This window comes from Phacochoerus africanus, chromosome 2, assembly GCF_016906955.1.
Source record: "Phacochoerus africanus isolate WHEZ1 chromosome 2, ROS_Pafr_v1, whole genome shotgun sequence".
In the NCBI taxonomy this organism is placed as follows: Eukaryota; Metazoa; Chordata; class Mammalia; order Artiodactyla; family Suidae; genus Phacochoerus; species Phacochoerus africanus.
The window spans coordinates 186,846,366-186,864,552 of NC_062545.1; the positions used below are offsets into that span (position 1 = coordinate 186,846,366).

An 18,187-nucleotide genomic window follows, 5' to 3' on the forward strand; every position below is an offset into this window, starting at 1 on the left:
ATATGGAAATAGTTATTATTTTTTGTTTTTGTTTTAGGGCCACACCTATAGCACATGGAAGTTCCCAAGCTAGGGGTCAAATTGGAGCTGCAGCTGTGGGCCTACACCACAGCTCACAGCAAGGACAGATCCTTAACCCATTGAGCAAGGCCAGGGATCCAACCTGAGTCCTCATGGATATTAGTCGGGCTTGCTATTGCTGAGCCACAACAGGAGCTCGGAAAAATAGTTATAAAAGCAACCCCCCCCCCAAAACCCACCTTTTCCAGGGCCTCAAATTGTGTGTATGTTATGATTGCGACATTGTAAAATAAATATGCCTGAGACAGCGGCTCGAAAAGAAAATATGCTGAATGCTGAGTGGCTGTATTAGGGTGAAGGATTTTTTTTTTCATTGTCCTCTTGTTTCATGATATGGTTAACATTATTTGTACAATGAAAACAATTATCGTTTTAAAGGCTGAATATAAAAGGGTTTTCACTGGCACTCTGATTTCAAAGTATTAAATAAATTAATCAAGTATTAAAAACCTCTTTTATATTCACCATTTACAATCCCTTAAGTTTCTAAAGATCATATTTTCAGACTGTCAACCTCAAAGTTTGTCAGCTTGCTGGTATTCCTGCCATGATTTGCATAGAAAAAAATGAAGTGACTCACGCAACCCTGATATTTTACAAATGAGAACTCTGAAGCCCAGCCTCCCAAGTAGCACACCCAAAATTTGAACCCAAGTCTAGTAGGTTATATCTAACAGTAATCCAATACCATTTATAGCTCCACATCCCCTCGTGAATATTAATAGACTCATTCTGTGTATTGATTGTTGAACGCAGGCGTTACTACCATTCTGGCTAGCCTGAAAGGTTGATCCTTTCTCTACAGGTCGTGCTCCAGCTTTCACTCTTCACCACTTGGGGGCCGGAGGATGCCTCTGCTAGTTCTCCTTTTTTAAGTCCCCAACTCTTCCCGTCCCCAGCCTCCGAAGTGCCACCTCATCCCGGCAGGGGGCGCTGCGAGCCCCCGGCTCCGCAGCCCCTCCCCTGGCCAACCGTCGATTGGGCCGGCGCGTGACGTCACGCCGTTTTAGCCAAACAAATGGGTTTCGGGGCGAGCGTTGGGCTCTGCCGCTCAGCGCTGGGAGCTCGGTCCGACTCAGAGGTGGGGAGCGAGCCAGGCCTCCAGCCGCTGCTGCCGTATCGGGGTGTGCAGCCTCGGGGCAGGCTCCGGCTGGGGCAGGAGCGCAGGTGGGTCCGGGCCCGGGTGGGGCATGGCGCGAGAGCAGCGCGGTCGGGGTCCGGTGGCGGCCACCGTGGCCGCTCCCCGCCCCCTCCCGCCGCCCGCCTGCGCTCTCGGGTCGCGGGGCGGGTGGGGGCGGGGGCGCCGCCCGCTGGTCCCGGGCTCGGACTGGGGTAGGGACCCGGCGGCCCGCACCTTCTCCAGGGGCGGCCTCCGCCTGCAGGGTGGCCGGACGCTGAGCGCCCCCGCGGGGGCAAGGAGGGTCGGGCGGCCCGGGGGGCTCGAGCAGGGTCCTGGGTCAGGGCTGAAGCCGAGGAGATTCGGGATAGGCCGTGAGGAGGCTCAGGACCGGCTCTCCCATCCCCGAGACCGGCGGCTGGTGAGGAAGTCGGGCTCTGGGTGGGTGAGAGTCGCCTCGCGGAGTCGCGCCCTCCCGAGCTCGGCCACCTTCTCCTTCCCTGTCCCAGCGCAGGTGAGCTGGCGCCTGTCCTTAACCTTCCTTGCGGACCTGCAGGATGGAGGCTCGGAAGCTTCTCTAGCCTCTGGGCTGGCGCAAGTCGACTGCGGTACCACCCCCCAGTCCGTGATGAGGTCATAGTGCTGTGGGTCTCTGACGTCAGCGGTTTCCAAGAGCTGGGCTGTGATGTCACTGAGGCCCAGCGGGGACCTTGGCGCGCGGAAGGGCCGGGAGGACCTGAGGGGAGAGAAAGGAAGTTGAAGCTTCTATCAACTCCTGGAATCGCAGAGTATTTAATTCGGAAGTTGTTTGATATCTGCCTTTTACAATTTTAAGGTAATAGTTGTGAAGTTATTTAACTTCATTTCAAACAAGCATTGTTAGTACAGTGCAACGTAAGACTCATTTGATTTAGGAAAATATTATCAGGAGGGTTTTAGGGGGAGGTGGATGGGTGAGTGGGTGTTTAAATGCTTTTCAGGAAGATAAACCCATGATAGTTTGTGATCAGAATTGCTGGAAAAATAGAGCCAATTTGAATGTTAATAACTGGCTGCTGTTTTTTGCCAGTTTGGGATCATTTATCTGCCTGTTTGCATTTTTGTTAAGAGAGTGACCTGGAAGGGGGAGAGGGGATCTTAAGTCAGCTTTTTCTGTTGTCAAGGCGTGTGGGGGAGTCTGAATTAATCCAATATTCTTCTTAGATAATTACCTGAGGATTTGATTTATCTAGGATGTCCCTGTCTTTGGAAAATTGAGGGTTTCCTACAGGTTATAGCTCAACAGCAAGCCTTTTTCTTGCTTTTTTGCTAGGACTGGATTATAACAGTGTAATAACATATCCCAGGACTGCTTGCCTGAACAAGTAACTAAAATTTTGTCTGAAGTGCTTTCAAATATGAAACTACAGAGTTTTAAAAAAATGCCTTGTCTGTGAATATTGGTTTTCTTCCAGAGCTTTCAAAAGAGATCAGGCCAGAAGAGAAGCTAGTCACTTGCCATTATTGACTCTCTTCAGGTATTACAGCATGCCAATACTTTCACTCATCATTTCTTCCTCTGTATGATATCATTTAAATAGAATCTAGTTTGAAAGGTAGATGGCTTCAAATTGAATTACAATGTAGTGTCTTCACATCAGAAAGCTTGGATAGCAGTCCTCGGTTGTCCCCACTGACCTTGACTTGTAATGTTGTAATGTTAGGGTTTCTTTTTTGTTTTGTTTTTTTAGGGCCGCACGTTCGGCATATGGAAGTTCCTAGGCTAGGGGTCAATTTGGAGCTACAGCTGCCGGCCTACACCAAAGCCACAGCGATGCCAGATTCTAGCTGCATAAGCGACCTGCACCACAGCTTGTGGCAGTGCCGGATCCTTAACCCACTGATTGGGGCCAGGGATTGGACCCGAATCCTCATGGATACTAGTTGGGTTTGTTTCTACTGAGCCACAGTGGGAATCCCCCACCCCCCCTCCCCGCACGCCTTTTAAGGGTTTTTTGTTAATACTTTCTTCTCCCATTTGCTCTTGAAAGCTGATTGATAAGGTATTGTCTCTCTAGATTTTGCATCAACATGCTGGTAGTTATGCTATGCCCATTAACATAGGAAATGAAAGCAAAAATTATTCTTCTTAATTACTATTAGATCTGACGGGACATTCGCAAAACAAGGCATTCTTGTAAATCTCATTTTGATCCTCACCATACTTTGGAAATTCTACAGCATTGTGTGTACTGCTTGAAAGTTATTGTGTGTGTGTGTTTATTTTAAGAAATTGGGAATTGTATGGTTCACAATATTGAGTTTAAGGCTTTAAGGACAAAATCTGGGTTTTTAGATCCTGTTAAGTGTCAAATACTAAGTTAACATGAAATTGCTGATTTTGGGGGTGTTAACCTTACTCTTTAAAATGAAAGATTATGTAACCGAATTGAAGGAGGTATGGAAAAGACACTTGCATGTGTCTTTTCCAAGGAGCCTTTCCTGGGTAGGCTACATGGATTTGTATAAATTAAATGTACTAGTGTACATGGGAAGGGGTGAAAGTCAGGTTACGTGTGAATTGAAAAACATGTAAATAGTGATAATAAAATAGCTCCTTTGCTCCTCTTTGGCAGTGCTTCCCCCCCCCAATTGTGTTTAGCAGTTATGACTTTTTTTTATGGAAAATAAGTTACTAGGTGGAGAATAAATGTCCTCATGTATTCTGATATGACTGAGGAACATTGTTAAGTATAAAAAAGCCAGCTTCTGTGTGTAGTTGTATAACTATTTAACAACATTTTTACAGTTTGTTTCTACTTTTGGCAGGATTTATTTTATTTTTTTGCCCAGGCCTTGCAGTTTTGGACCTCTGAAGCAGCTTTTACTTCTTATAAATGGAAATTTACTTGACATCAGGTTTTTTTGTGTGTGTGTTTCTTCCCTCACTTCCTTTCGACATCAGTATTAGTTTGAAGTATTTTTTCATCTTACCCAGTTACAGCATTTGAAGGAACAAATCAGCCAGTCATTAGTGATGTAGAATCTTTCTGACAGATAAAAGCAAATATGAACAAAGTGCAGCATTTTAGAAATTCTTTATAATATTTTTATTGGATCAATTCTATTAAGGTAACATGTAGAATGTAAATTCTCATACACATTCTATTTTCTAATAAATTTATGCTCAGCTAGTTTAATTTGCATAGTTTTGATAAACGTTAATCTTGCTTTCATGTTTATTGTGTAGAGAACTTACTAATGGTTAGAGGCATCATTCAGTGTTATCTTCCAAAATTTGCAGCTGTTTAGAACCAGATACTTGAGAGAAGCTACTATGGTACAATGAATGCCTTCCTTGTTAGGTCATGTGTGACAAAGGCAAAATTCAGCAAATGCATAATCTGTAGTCCTTTGGACACAACAATAACAAAAAAGTAGATTAACACTAAATGCATCTAGGTCATTGAAAGTTGAATTCCTGTCCGATGTTTTTATTTTTATTTTTTTAGAGCCGCACCTGTGGCATATGGAAGTTCCAAGGCTAGGTAGGGGTCGAATCAGAGCTGCAAGTGCCAGCCATAGCCACAGAAATGTGGGATCGCAGCCGCCTCCTGCAACCTACACCACAGCTCTTGCTGGATCCTTAACCCACTGAGCCAGGCTAGGGATCGAACTCGCATCCTCATGGATACTAGTCAGATCTGTTACCACTGAGCCACAATGGGAACCCCCCTTGTAGCTTATTTTATACCTAATGGTTTTTACCTCTTACTTACCTACCCCCATATTCCTCTTCCGTTGCCTTCCTGTTAGTAGCCACTAATTTGTTTTCTCTATCTGTGAGTCTGCATAAAGCTTTTTTTTTTTTTTTTTTGTGGGCTGCCACATACAGTGGCTTGATGTGGGATCTCGGTTCTCAGACCAGAGATCAAACCTGGGCCACAGTGGTGAAAGTTAGGTATTTATTTATTTTTGTCTTTTTAGGGCTACACCTGTGGCATATAGATATTCCCAGGCTAGGGGTCTGATTGGAGCTGTAGTAGCTAGCCTATGCCATAGCCACAGCTACGCCAGATCCTAGCTGTGTCTGCGACCTACACCACAGCTCACGGCAATGCCGGATTCTTAACCTGCTGAGTGAGGCCAGGGATTGAACCTTTGTCCTTATGGATACTATTCAGGTTCATTAACCATTGAGCCATGACAGGAACTCTTTGTTAGGTTTCTTAACTGCTAATAGGATGCTCTTTTTGTGTATCTATATTTTCTTTGCACTTAATTATTCAAGAATCTGTAGCAAGAGCATTTGCTTTAAATAGTTGCAGCAACTGGGATTTATTAAGAAAGAAAGGAAGTTCCTGTCTTGGCTCAACATGTTAAGAATCTGACAGTGTCTGAGAGGATGTGGGTTCAATCCCTGGCCTCACTCAGTGTGTTAAGAATCCAGTATTACCATGAGCTGTGGTGTAGGTTGTAGACACGGCTTGGATCCTGCGTGGCTGTGGCATAGGCTGGCAGCTGTAACTCTGATTTAAATCCTAGCCTGGGAACTACCATATGCTATGGGTGAGGCCCTAAAAAGCAAAAAAAAAAAAAAAGAAATACATAAATATTGAATAAATATTGAATAGCTGAATGAATAGATAAGACTGAGCTTCTGGGAACAAGCCTGTGGGCAAGGACACTGGAAAGTACCTGCTAAAGGAGCTACTGCCATTATGGGCCATGTTGTTGAATCAGAAAACTGCTGCCACCAGATGTGGCAGAATTTTTAACCTGATTGTGCAGAAACATCATTATATGATAAACATGGATACTGCCCTCCATATCTTCTGCTTGGCCACACTTAGGTCTTAGGTGAAACCTTATCTTCAAGGGCATCTGGAAAATGTAATTTTTATTTATTTATTTTTTTGTCTTTTTGCTATTTCTTGGGCCGCTCCCACGGCATATGGAGGTTCCCAGGCTAGGGGTCGAATCGGAGCTGTAGCTGCCAGCCTACGCCAGAGCCACAGCAACGCAGGATCCGAGCCGCGTCTGCAACCTACACCACAGCTCATGGCAACGCCGGATCGTTAACCCACTGAGCAAGGGCAGGGACCGAACCTGCAACCTCATGGTTCCTAGTCGGATTCGTTAACCATTGCGCCACCACGGGAACTCCTGGAAAATGTAATTTTTAGTTGTCCAGCATCTGTAAAACAGGAAGTCCCTGTGAGAATAGGTTCGAGTGAGTCTTTAGCACACTTGGTGAAAAACTAAACTCATTTTCCCCAGGTTCTCTCTTGGTGGCAAAATTAAGCCTTTTGTAAATGTACTGTTGCTATGCAAATAGGGGTATTGTTCTGGTTTCCTGATAGAAACTGTTGAAATCAACTGTACTATTTAGATATTTAATGTTGTGAGTTTAATGGAAAACTGGCTCATAATACTGTAAAGACCAAAGATGAAGCTTGATCCACTTGTATTTAGGTGATCAGAATCTTGTCTTTTTATAATTTCCTTTAGTTAATGAGCTCTACTTCCATGGTGTTGGTTCCTTTGTGGTTACAGTGTTATTTGTCAGCACCTCCAGTGCTATATCTTCATGCCCTGGGGTCCAGAGTTGGGGAGGAGAGTGCTTCTGTAGAAGCTGTAGGGCAGGCTCTGACCATTTTTTGCTCCATAGACCCCTTCAGCAGTCTGAAGCCTGTACAACCCCTCTTCTGAGTTATATTTAAAAATTACATAGGACTACAGAGCAAACCAATTATATTAAAATATAGTTAACAAAATGTATTTTTCAATTGTGAGGCAGTAATGTGTGCTTTTGTATTAAATAATAAGATTTAGTATGGGTCTAATAATTTGCAAGTAGTGATGAACGTTCTGTTTGGAGGTGTCTGCAACCTATGACTGTGTGATGGGAAAATATCTATGATTTCTACTACTGACAATGGCAGATACTGTTAATATTATTGTGGCCTGTTGACTGAATCACAATAGAAGGGAATGCTAAATTTCAGTTGGAGATTAGTGAAAATGTAATTTTCCCCCTCATCTGAGTTTATAGACATCCCAGCCTCTATTCTTAAACCCCTTGCAGGGAGGGTCTATGAGCCTTAGCTTAAGAACCATTGCTAGAAGAGTTTTCTTTTCCCTGAAGCCCCGGCAAATGTCTTTTATTTCATTGACTTTGGGTTGTATTGAGATTTCTGAACTAACTGCTAAGGTCAGATAAGGATATGCGAATTGGTTTAGCCAGCCCAGGTCTACCTCTGTAGCTGGCAGTGAGGTAATTGACACTTAAACAGCATGATGGGAGAGGAGTAGATTTCCAAGGGATAATGCAGGGCCTACTGGATGCTGAGTAGCAAATAGATCTTCATTATGTATCCTTAGTGTATCCCCTCTCCTTTGCTCCTATAGTCAACCAGTCATCAAATTTTAGTGAATTTTTCACTTGGACATCTTTTCCTGATCTGTCTTTCTGCTAATTTCCATGGCACATGAAATTCCCAGGGCCTGGGATTGAACTCGAGCCACAGCAGTGACAAAGCTGGATTCTTACCCCAGCACACGACCAGGGAACTCCTGAAATCAGTAAGTTGTCTAACACAGTATATCCCAAACATCATAATTTCAGCATGTAGTCAATATAAAAAATTGTTGAGAAAGCTTACGTTCATTTTTGATATAAAGTCTTTGAATTTTTTTTTTTTTTTTTTTGGTCTTTCTGCCTTTTCTAGGGCTGCTCCTGAAGCATATGGAGGTTCCCAGGCTAGGAGTTTAATCAGAGCTGCAGCTGCCAGTCTATGCCACAGCCACAGCAGTGCAGGATCTGAGCTGGATCTGTGGCCTACACCACAACTCATGGCAAAGCCAGGTCGGGGAAGGAACCCACATCCTCATGGATACTAGTCAGATTGGTTTCCGCTGAGCCACGACAGGAACTCACAGGCTAATGACATTTCAAGTGCTCTAAAGCCACATGTGGCTGGTGGCTTCTGTACTGGATAGCACAGAGCTAGACCAGTGATCATTCTGAGTTTAGATTTCTATAATTGTCTTTGTAGTAGGTTTCATAAACCCATTATTTGCTCTCTTCAGTCTTTTTGTACAGTTGCCAGGTTAATTGGATAAAAATTCTACTTGGATGTTACTCTCCAGCACTAGGTTTCTGTGACTTCATGTTTAAAAGTAGCTTTTAAGACTTTCCATAAGATGGTCCCATCCTTCCTCATCTGTCTTTGGGTCTGCCTGCAACAAACCTGGTACTTTGCCTTAGCCTTTCCATTTCTCCAAGTATAATCATCCATTATAAGAAGCCTATTCCCATAAAACTTGTGTGGGCTCTCCATTCTCTTTGCAGTCTTTCCATTTCCCAAACTTCTATGGTGTGTATTGAGTATTTAGTCACTTAACACTTTAAAAGTCATTGTATGTGGTTGTTTATATCTTCGCTTCATGTGTATTAGTCTTATCTCCCCAACTAAATTCTAGGCTTTGTATCTTATATCCCCAAATTGTAGACACAAAGTTGAAGTCTCAGTTTTTTTCCCCTTATCTTTAAGAACATCCCTGGGCTATTTAAATTTGTACCTTTAAATTAAAAAAAAAATCTGTTTATTCTGCTGGTTAACTTAGATACCTTCTGGCAGATTCAGTTGTAGGAGTTTCTGTATTGATGTGTTCATTTGGTTCTTGAAAATTAAAGAAATTTTAAAATAATGTGTTTTATTTATTTATAAATAACATATTTAAAAATAATGATATAAAAATAATCCATCTGACGCTTTAAAATCACTCTTGGAACTTTTATAGGGAATTATTGATTAGCTGGAGTTTCTGAAGATGAGAAATGAGTTTGATAAGGAAGTCTTAAAAGACGCATTTACTCTATTGTCAACGAACCAGGAGAGGCAAACTTGTTTCCAAAGTAGGGCAAGAGATTTTATTTCAAGTTCAGTCATCAGGATTATTCTCTGGAGGTTCTCACTACTGTCTACACATCTCTTAAATCCTTGGGGATGGGTTTCCCTGGTTCAGGCTGTCTTCTAGATGGAGAGCTGTGCTGTCATTGCAATAGTCTAGCTTATTTGAGATACTGCAAGGAAGACTATGACAATGGATCCTGCAAATAAGTTCATAGGAGGTCATATAGCTTTATGCTTTAGGAATCCTGTTTTTCATTTAACATTTTCTTTGCTTATGTTTTATTTAACATGTTATTGGTGGTTAGCTTGGTAAAATAGTTGTATACCACCATTTTTAACTTGTTGAATTTCAAGGCTGTGTATTTATTCATTTATTTAAAAAAAGTATAGTATGTTTTATATGCCAGGCATTAGGCTCAATGCATTACTTCTATCACTTTTTCTCTTAGCATTGTTTACAGATCTAGATATTCTTTGGCAAGTAGCAGTCTTCATTTAAGAATTTTTTCTTTTATCTTTTTATTATTTATCTTAACATCTTGTGGTTTAACCCTCATCCCTCCCTCACCCTGTATGGCAAATATCATTAATAAAATTGATTATTAAAGTCCAAATACTAACTTTTTTGAAAATTTACATTTTTGTTTGTATTAGGAGGCAGTTGTATATTAGAACATGATTTTACATTCTAGTTGCATATATTTTAAGACTAATAGTATAACATAGTTTTACACTTAAAAATTACAGTGTAGCACATTTTAGAACTACTTATTTTAAAAATTTCCTGGTCTTGAAATTTAAATCAAAACTTTGGCCATGTTGTTGATTTGTTTCTGAATCTAACAAATGAATTTATTTTCTCTCTTCTTTATTTGATCAAGGGACTTAGCCTCTGTATTACAGAAGTTCTTAGTCACCTAAATTATTTTTGTGTATATTACCAAAAAGTTACTTGATTCTTATTGTAGTTATTACCTTGTTTTATTTTGTGAATCAATCTTGTCTATCCCACTTGAATTTTAATTGTTCTGTTTTAGTAGAGAGGGATTGTAAAGCTTTTAAGAATATTCCATTTTAAAAATGTCATAGATTTTCCTTCCTTTTTTTTTCTTTTTTTTGGTATTTTTAGGACTGCACCCATGGCATATGGAAGTTCCCAGGCTAGGGGTTGAATCTGAGCTATAGCTGCCGACCTACACCACAGCCACAGCAATGTGGGATCTGAGCTGTGTCTGCAACCTACACCACAGCTCATAGCAACGTCAGATCCTTAACACACAGAGGAAGGCCAAGGATCAAACCCACGTCCTCATGGATACTAGTTGGGTTTGTTACTGCTGAGCCACTATGGGAACTCCTTCCTTCTTTTTAAGGGACATGAAAAGATGGGGAATATGCCTTTGTAAAGATAATAATTAATTTTGGAGATTAAAATTTGCTTGCTATCTTGTTTGTTGGACTATTTAAATATTATAGATTCATTTTATTAAAGGTCTTTTTGTGTGTTCCCAAGTGTTTCCAAGCATTTCTTTTACCAGACACTTGTTGAAGCTTTCTTATTTAATGGCTCTGATTTAAATACATGTTTCTTCTTGACCACAGTTTTATAATCCAATGGAATTCCTGGTAAAAGTCTTAAGATTTTGACTTTTTGAGTGAGTACCTTAAGGACTGGTCTGACAGTTACTAATTTTTGTTTTCTGTAGAATCAAGGAAAACTTTGTTGGAATTGAATTTGAGTAACCCCTGTTCTTGTGTTTATGCTGTTTGTTTAGAACTCTTTGAGAACACTATATGAAATTATTTTGATCGGCCCATTTTTCTCCCCTCCAAATTGATAATTTAGGAAAAGTTAGGAGGAAGTTAAGCCTTTTCTGTGTGCATTGTCTTTGTTTCTAAACTGTTAATATTCAGTTATTTCACCAAAAGTTAATTCTGTGCCTACTTTGAGCCTTCTACATTCAAAAGTTCATTTAGTCTATGTTGCTGAAATCTTTATAGGATAACACAAAGTATTGTATTGGAAAATGTAGTTTTTGCCTTCAGAAGTATTTACTTTGAAGGACTTAATGATTATTGTCTATTCTTAACTGTGTTCCAGAGGCCCAATGAAATATCCACGGTAGTTACTAGGAATTTCTAAAGGGTTCGTGATTTAATGTTGTGACCCTCCTGCAACCCTGTTAGAAACAATTTGATGTTTGTACTGTTATCACCAAGAGGATGTAAATGAAGTTTCCTTTCTGGGTTTATTTGTAAGTATTTGTCACTTTAGAGTTTGTTGGTAACTGGGATCATCAGTAAATGGTTGGTGGCCTCTACCCTAGGATTGGGATAGTCATCTTCTGTTATTGTGGTGAGAAATAGGGCTTTCTTACTAAGTTATTTTTAAAAATAAAAATAAAAATTTTATGGATATTTATAAAGTGAACTTTTTTTAGTTTGTGCAATTTAATTATCATTACATAGAAACAAGTATGTGAAAATGGTATATAAAGTATATACACTAATCATACACCAATGTATGTGAATATATAGGCCCAGACTTAGGCAACTGGCAAAATTAAAAGGTCTATTTAAGAGTAGTAGGAGAGTTCCCGTTGTGGCGCAGTGGTTAACGAATCCGACTAGGAACCATGAGGTTGTGGGTTCCATCCCTGCCCTTGCTCAGTGGGTTAATGATCCGGCGTTGCCATGAGCTGTGGTGTAGGTTGCAGACGCGGCTCAGATCCTGCGTTGCTGTGGCTCTGGCATAGGCCGGTGGCTACAGCTCCGATTCGACCCCTAGCCTGGGAACCTCCATATGCCGCGGGTGTGGCCCAAGAAATAGCAACAACAACAACAACAAAAAAAAAGACAAAAAAAAAGAGTAGTAGGTTTTTGGAGTTCCCTTCCTGCACAGTAGATTAAGGATCTGGGTCATTTTTGTATCTAGTAGTCTTGGTAATTAGGTTCAGTGTGGGATCATCTTGAAACTAAAGTCTGTATAAGTCTTCATATCATTAAAATCCGCTTATACCAAAATTTCAAAAAAAATTAGATATTTAATGGGATGAAAGAACACTTATTTTTAAAATAGGTAATGTGTTTGCATGGTTGAAAATGTGAAAGCTACAAAAGGTGAGTTCTTTTCTCTTTTGGGTGTTGGGCATACTTTTCACTCACTAGGGCAACCATTGTTACTAGTTTCTTATATATTCTTCTGCTGTATATTCTGTTTTTTCCTGCCTTTAAAAACAGAAATGGTAGCATATTCTACTTACTGTTGTCTTTCCTTTTTCACTTGATTTTTGTCATTCTTTACATACAGGCATAGAAAACATAGACAAACAGTAAGTTAAACAGTGAATTTTTTTTTTTTTTTTTAAATAACAGCTCAAATAGGTGGTTTGAGCTGCCATAGAACTCATGGCCTTGCTCTTTTTCTTTTTGAGGCATAATAAATAGAGTAAAATGCACTAACATGTGGATAGTTTGTTAAGTTTTGACAGTTGGACATACCAATGTAGCAAATATTATAGTCAAGATAGAGAGCTGTTTAGTCTATCCTCATTCCCTTTGCAGGCCACCCCCACTGCCCCGCCCCCTTTATGATTGTCTGGGTTCTTCCTATACTCTTCCAGCTTTGCTGTGTGTAACCCTTGTCCTCACTGACCTAGCTGGCTCTCCAGCTGTTGCAACCCATTCCAAGTAGCAGGCTATAATAAGGGACAAAGGTTTATGTGCCAGTCTTTTTACAGGAAGGTTTCTGGAAGCTGTCACTTTAGGACACTTGCAGTAATGTTTTGTTAGTCAGATCTTAGTTCATGGCCACTTCTGAATGCAAGGGAGGTTGAGAAATGGAGTCTCTACTATCTTTTCTTGTTAGAAACAGTGTTGCAGCAAATAACTTTCTTCATATCATAGGTCATCATCTTTTGGGGTAAATTTCTAGAAGTGGAACTGCTGGAATTGGAGAGTACTCCTGTTTTTTTTTCTTTCACATTCTTGCTGTCAGTTTTTGTTTGCTAATCTCATTGGTAAAACTTGATGACAGAGCATAGCTCTGATATGCTTGATAGGACATTTAAGTAGAGAGACAAAATACTAATACTCTAGTGTATGATGCCTTGAAAACCTGGACTATACAGCCAGCTAGTGTAATGCTAAGTTGTGTGAAACATGTAACAGCTTGTTACCATTTTATTTATGCCAGTCCTAAGAGGAGACTGATAGTTAAGTTTAGAAGAGAGACTCTTCTACCCACAAATACTTCAGGATTTGTTTTCTTAATTAAAAGGTAAGCTAGGGGAGTTCCCTTGTGGTCCAGTGGGTTAAGGACCTGACATTGTCACTACAGCACCTTGGACTGCTGCTGTGGCGAGGGTTTAATCCCTGGCCCAGGAACTTCCACATGCCATGAGAGAGGCCAAGGGGAAAAAAAAAAAAAGTAAATTAGGGCATATGGTCAAAGTGTGTTACATTTTTTGGAGAAGAGGGGTCCTCTCTTTTCCTTTACGTACATGCCTTAATATGTAGAAATGTGTTTTCAACTAATCTTAAGGTACCCTTTAATGTAATTGGGGAAAATGAAGTAATTAATAAATATATTGCATTTGGTTCCTTCTATATGATATTTCTTCTGTGGCTCTGTTATCTTTCTAGCCTTTTACACTCCAGTTGCTAAGTGGGCTCTGATAAATAATATTAACTATATCCTGCTAAAACTGTAATTTTTTATAGAATAAGTGTAAAATATGTTTTCAATTCTTTATATAACTTTTTGGTTGGGACTTGAATAAAATTCATAGTATCTTTCTTTGCAACTAAGTGGTATTATGTAAGAGCTGTAGTTACTTTTGAAGTAGGAGATAGCATAAAAAGGATGTATAATGCCTATGTTTTTCCGTACCACATGAGGTCTTGGAGAGCAGAGATCTCTTACTTAGTTACCACACTGCATGGCATAGCACCTTGTATTATACTTGGTAGGTCACATTTTTTCTCTAATTGCAGTGGATCTTGGGAAAGTGCTAGGAAAATTATTAGACTTCCAATAACAATGCTTCGGCCTGTTACGGGCAGGCGGAGAAGATATTAATATAATGTCATTGTTAGTACTTTTGAAATTATCAATTCTTTAGATGAAGAAACTTGAGGGGCCAACATCCATGCTTTAAGGAAAGAGACTTTTTGAGATACTTTCAGTGTCTCACTTTATCTGGAGGACAGGTTTCTGTAAATCTCTATTATTTTTTTAAAGCAATGAAGCCCCAATAATCCAAATTATAGGAGGAAAAAAATATTTCTTACTCATAAGAAATGAACTTTGTAGTCAACCTTCCTGAGGTCTTCATAGTTTAGAATAGTAAGTTATATCTGTCATGTTCATTTCTCTGTCCTTAGCTTGGAAAGTGGTGCCTAGTACATGGTTGGTATTCAGTAAACATTTGTTGAATGAATATACTTTTTTTTTTCCTTTCTAACACAGTTTTTTTTTTTTTTTTCTCAAGAAGGTGATATTAAGAGACATTTTTGCTTATGTGTTTGGTGGTGGTGGAGGCAAGTGCTTACTAGGCTCTTCCCTGTGCCTAGATAATTCTTCACGTCTAAACTTCCTTACCTCTTCTGAATCTGTTAAATTGAACCTTCTCCAGGAAGCCTATGCTAACTACCTTGTTTAAAATGGCAGCTGCCACTCTCCTTCGTCACTTCCAAGTTCTCGTACCCTAGTCTGTTTTTCCCACATAGTAGTTACCTCTTTGAAACATGTACTGTATAATTTACTTACTATGATTATTTATTATTTTTCTCGCCACCAGAATGTTAGTTTTCCTTGAGGGCTTTGACTGTTACTGTATTCCATGAGCATCATAGATGTTCAACAAACATTTTTTGAATGAATGGAGGTCAGAAAGAATGTAATGTGAAAAAGTTAGCTATAAAATAATTTACATTAAAAATTTTTATTTTGGAGTTCCCGTCGTGGCGCAGTGGTTAACGAATCCGACTAAGAACCATGCGGTTGCGGGTTCGATCCCAGCCCTTGCTCAGTGGGTTAACGATCCGGCGTTGCGGTGAGCTATGGTGTAGATTGCAGACGCGGCTCGGATCCCGTGTTGCTGTGGCTCTGGCATAGGCCGGTGGCTGCAGCTCCGATTCAACCCCTAGCCTGGGAACCTCCATATGCCGCTGCAGCGGCCCAAGAAATGGCAAAAAAAAAAAAAAAAATTTTATTTTGGGAGTTCCTGTTGTGGTGCAGTGGAAACAAATCTGACTAGTATCCATGAGGATGCAGGTTCGATCCCTGGCCTTGCTCAGTGGGTTAAGGATCTGGCATTGCCTTTAGCTATGGTGTAGGTCGCAGACAGGGCTTGGATCCCGTGTGGCTGTGCCTGTGGTGGTGGCTGGCAGCTATAGCTCTGATTTGACCCCTAGCCTGGGAACTTCCATATGCCAGATGTGGCCCTAAAAAAAAAAAAAGGAAAAAAATTATATTTAAATCACTTCTGTTATTCTTAAAGTTTTGCTTTTGATGACCACTGTGTTCCATAATGATACCAAGGCAAAGAAACGTGTGCAGAGTTTAAGGACTCTGTTTTCTTGGTGGAAAAGAGACTGAGTTTGGCTTGTTGAAATGAATCATCTGCTTCAGGAGTCTAGCAGCATCTTTTTGATGAAGTAGCTTTTTATAGCCCTCAGTGGTTGGTTTAGTTAATAAGAAAGAGTCTTTGAGTATGTTCCACTGTGCACGGATGGAACACACCCCTTCCTATGGAGGTGGCTTTCCATGAAATAAGGCATGGCGATATTAATAAGGTGTCTTCTTTTCTTCTTTTCTTTTGACTAGGACTTATGGTAAACATTTTATATGTGTTTTAAAAAAACTTTAACAACTCTATGAGGAAAGTATTCTTGTCCCTTTTTTCTTGCAGAAAACTGCGTCTTAGGGGTTAATCCAGCTTGCTTGGAGCTGGACTTCATACCAAAGCTGCACAAAAACCTTCACTACACAAAAAACCTTTCTCATGAGAAGCACCTAGAAGTGAAAAAGACATTAACAGCAACCTAGTGAAACTCTAACTTCACAGAGACCTTTATCTTTTATTTGCTCCAGTTTATCAAGAGTTAAGTAGATTGAACAAGACTACTTTGATTAAAGCAGTAATGTTTAGGTTAAAGTTAACCAATGCTATTTTTTTTTTGTCTTTTGTCTTTGTTGTTGTTGTTGTTGTTGTTGTTGCTATTTCTTGGGCCGCTCCCGCGGCATATGGAGGTTCCCAGGCTAGGGGTTGAATCGGAGCTGTAGCCACCGGCCTACGCCAGAGCCACAGCAACGCGGGATCCGAGCCGCGTCTGCAACCTACACCACAGCTCACGGCAACGCCGGATCGTACCAATGCTAATTTAAATAAAGTGTATTTTAGTTATTTTATTTTATTTGCTGCATCTGTGGGATGTGGAAGTTCCCAGGCCAGGGATCAAACCTGTGCCATAGCAGTGACCCTAGCTGCTGCAGTGGCAACGTTGGATCCTTAATTCGTTGCAGCACAGGGAACCTCCAATAAAGTGTATTTTAAGTAACCAGATCCTCTGTTACTTAGACTTATAGTTTAGCTCAGGAACAATTTAGCCTATCTTTGGGGCAGAATTTGTATGCTCTTTCTTCATCTTCCTTAAAGATTAGATTTAGCAGAAGGGCAAAAGTTATGATTTGACTGTATAGGAAGTATAATTTAGTTGAGTAGAGGAGTAGACAGTAGGCACATTCTGCTATTCTGAATTTTTAAGAAAAAAAGTCCTTTTAATTTGTGTAAAATTATGCTAAATGGAAATAGTCATCCCCTGCTTACCATTCAAAATAATTTTTATTTTCAAATTTTGATTAGGAAATTCTGATTCTTAATGTGAATTACTTTTTGAACTTTAATTAGCTCTTTGTCTAAGATGGCATATTTTATTCACAGTCATAAAAATATTTCTTCTTTGGGATTTCCCATCATGGCTCAGTGTTAATGAACCTGACTAGTATCCCTGCCACTTCCATCCCTGGCCTTGCTCAGTGGGCAAGAAGCCTTAACTTGCAGCAAATAAGGTGTGGTATGGGGCTTGGATCCCATGTGGCTGTGACTGTGGCGTAGGCTGGCAGCTGTAGCTCTGATTTGACTCCTAGCTTGGGAACTTCACATGTGCTGTGGGTGTGGCCCTAAAAAAAAAAAAAATTTCTTCATTGTCCTAAGACTCAGACTATACCTGGTTGTCTCTAGTATCATAAATTAATTTTATTTGTTTGTTTATTTTTTGGCCATACTTGCAACATGTGGAAGTTCCTGAGCCAGGGATTGAAGAACCTGTGCCACAGCAGTGACCTGAGCCACTGTTAGTGACAGTGCTGGATCCTTAACCCACTGAACCATATGGGAACTCCTCATAAATTAATTTTAATTTCAGTTTTAGAACAGTGGTGATTTAGGGAGTAACCGGGTAACCTAGAATCTATAATTATAAGAAATTATCCTGCTGAATAGCATTGAGAACTTTGTCTAGATACTCATGTTGCAACAGAAAAAAGGCTGGGGGAAAAATGTAATTGTAATGTATACATGTAAGGATAACCTGACCCCCTTGCTTTACAGTGGGAAAATTAAAAAAAAATAAAAATAATAAAAAAAAAGAAATTATGCTTAAGGGTACGTATTTATATGCTGAAGCCAATAACGTGCTTTTTTTTTTTTTGCTTTTTGCCATTTCTTGGGCCGCTCTTGTGGCATATGGAGGTTCCCAGGCTAGGGGTCAAATCGGAGCAGTAGCCACTGGCCTATGCCAGAGCCACAGCAACATGGGATCCGAGCCGCGTCTGCAACCTACACCACAGCTCACGGCAACGCCGGATCGTTAACCCACTGAGCAAGGGCAGGGACCGAACCTGCAACCTCATGGTTCCTAGTTGGATTCGTTAACCACTGCGCCACGACGGGAACTCCCAATAACGTGCTTTTCATAGAAGTTGTGGGACACTGTTGTGTACATAGCTAGTAGAATCTTTTCATTGAAAGAAATTTTTCAAAGCAAGAAGTGACATATTTGTTTTGGAGATAGATTGGACTGTTTA

At 40.3% G+C, this 18,187-nt stretch overlaps 1 protein-coding gene across 7 annotated transcripts in view; it reads left to right on the top strand.

Moving 5' to 3' along the window:
- Positions 1-1,094: 1,094 nt before the first annotated feature.
- FBXO34 (F-box protein 34) overlaps positions 1,095-18,187 on the top strand; it is an 88,987-nt gene continuing 71,894 nt past the window's right edge. The window contains exons 1-3 of one of the 7 annotated variants that reach the window (XM_047767407.1): positions 1,152-1,248; positions 1,713-2,033; positions 2,653-2,715. Coding sequence is in view for 1 of the 7 variants with exons in the window: in XM_047767401.1 (XP_047623357.1) it covers positions 1,100-1,248 (149 nt within the window). In the remaining 6 variants the exon portion in view is untranslated. Of the gene's footprint in view, positions 1,249-1,276; positions 2,034-2,625; positions 2,716-6,342; positions 7,763-18,187 lie in introns of those variants that run through there. The other 6 variants (XM_047767404.1, XM_047767401.1, XM_047767406.1 and 3 more) reach the window with 6 other exon arrangements.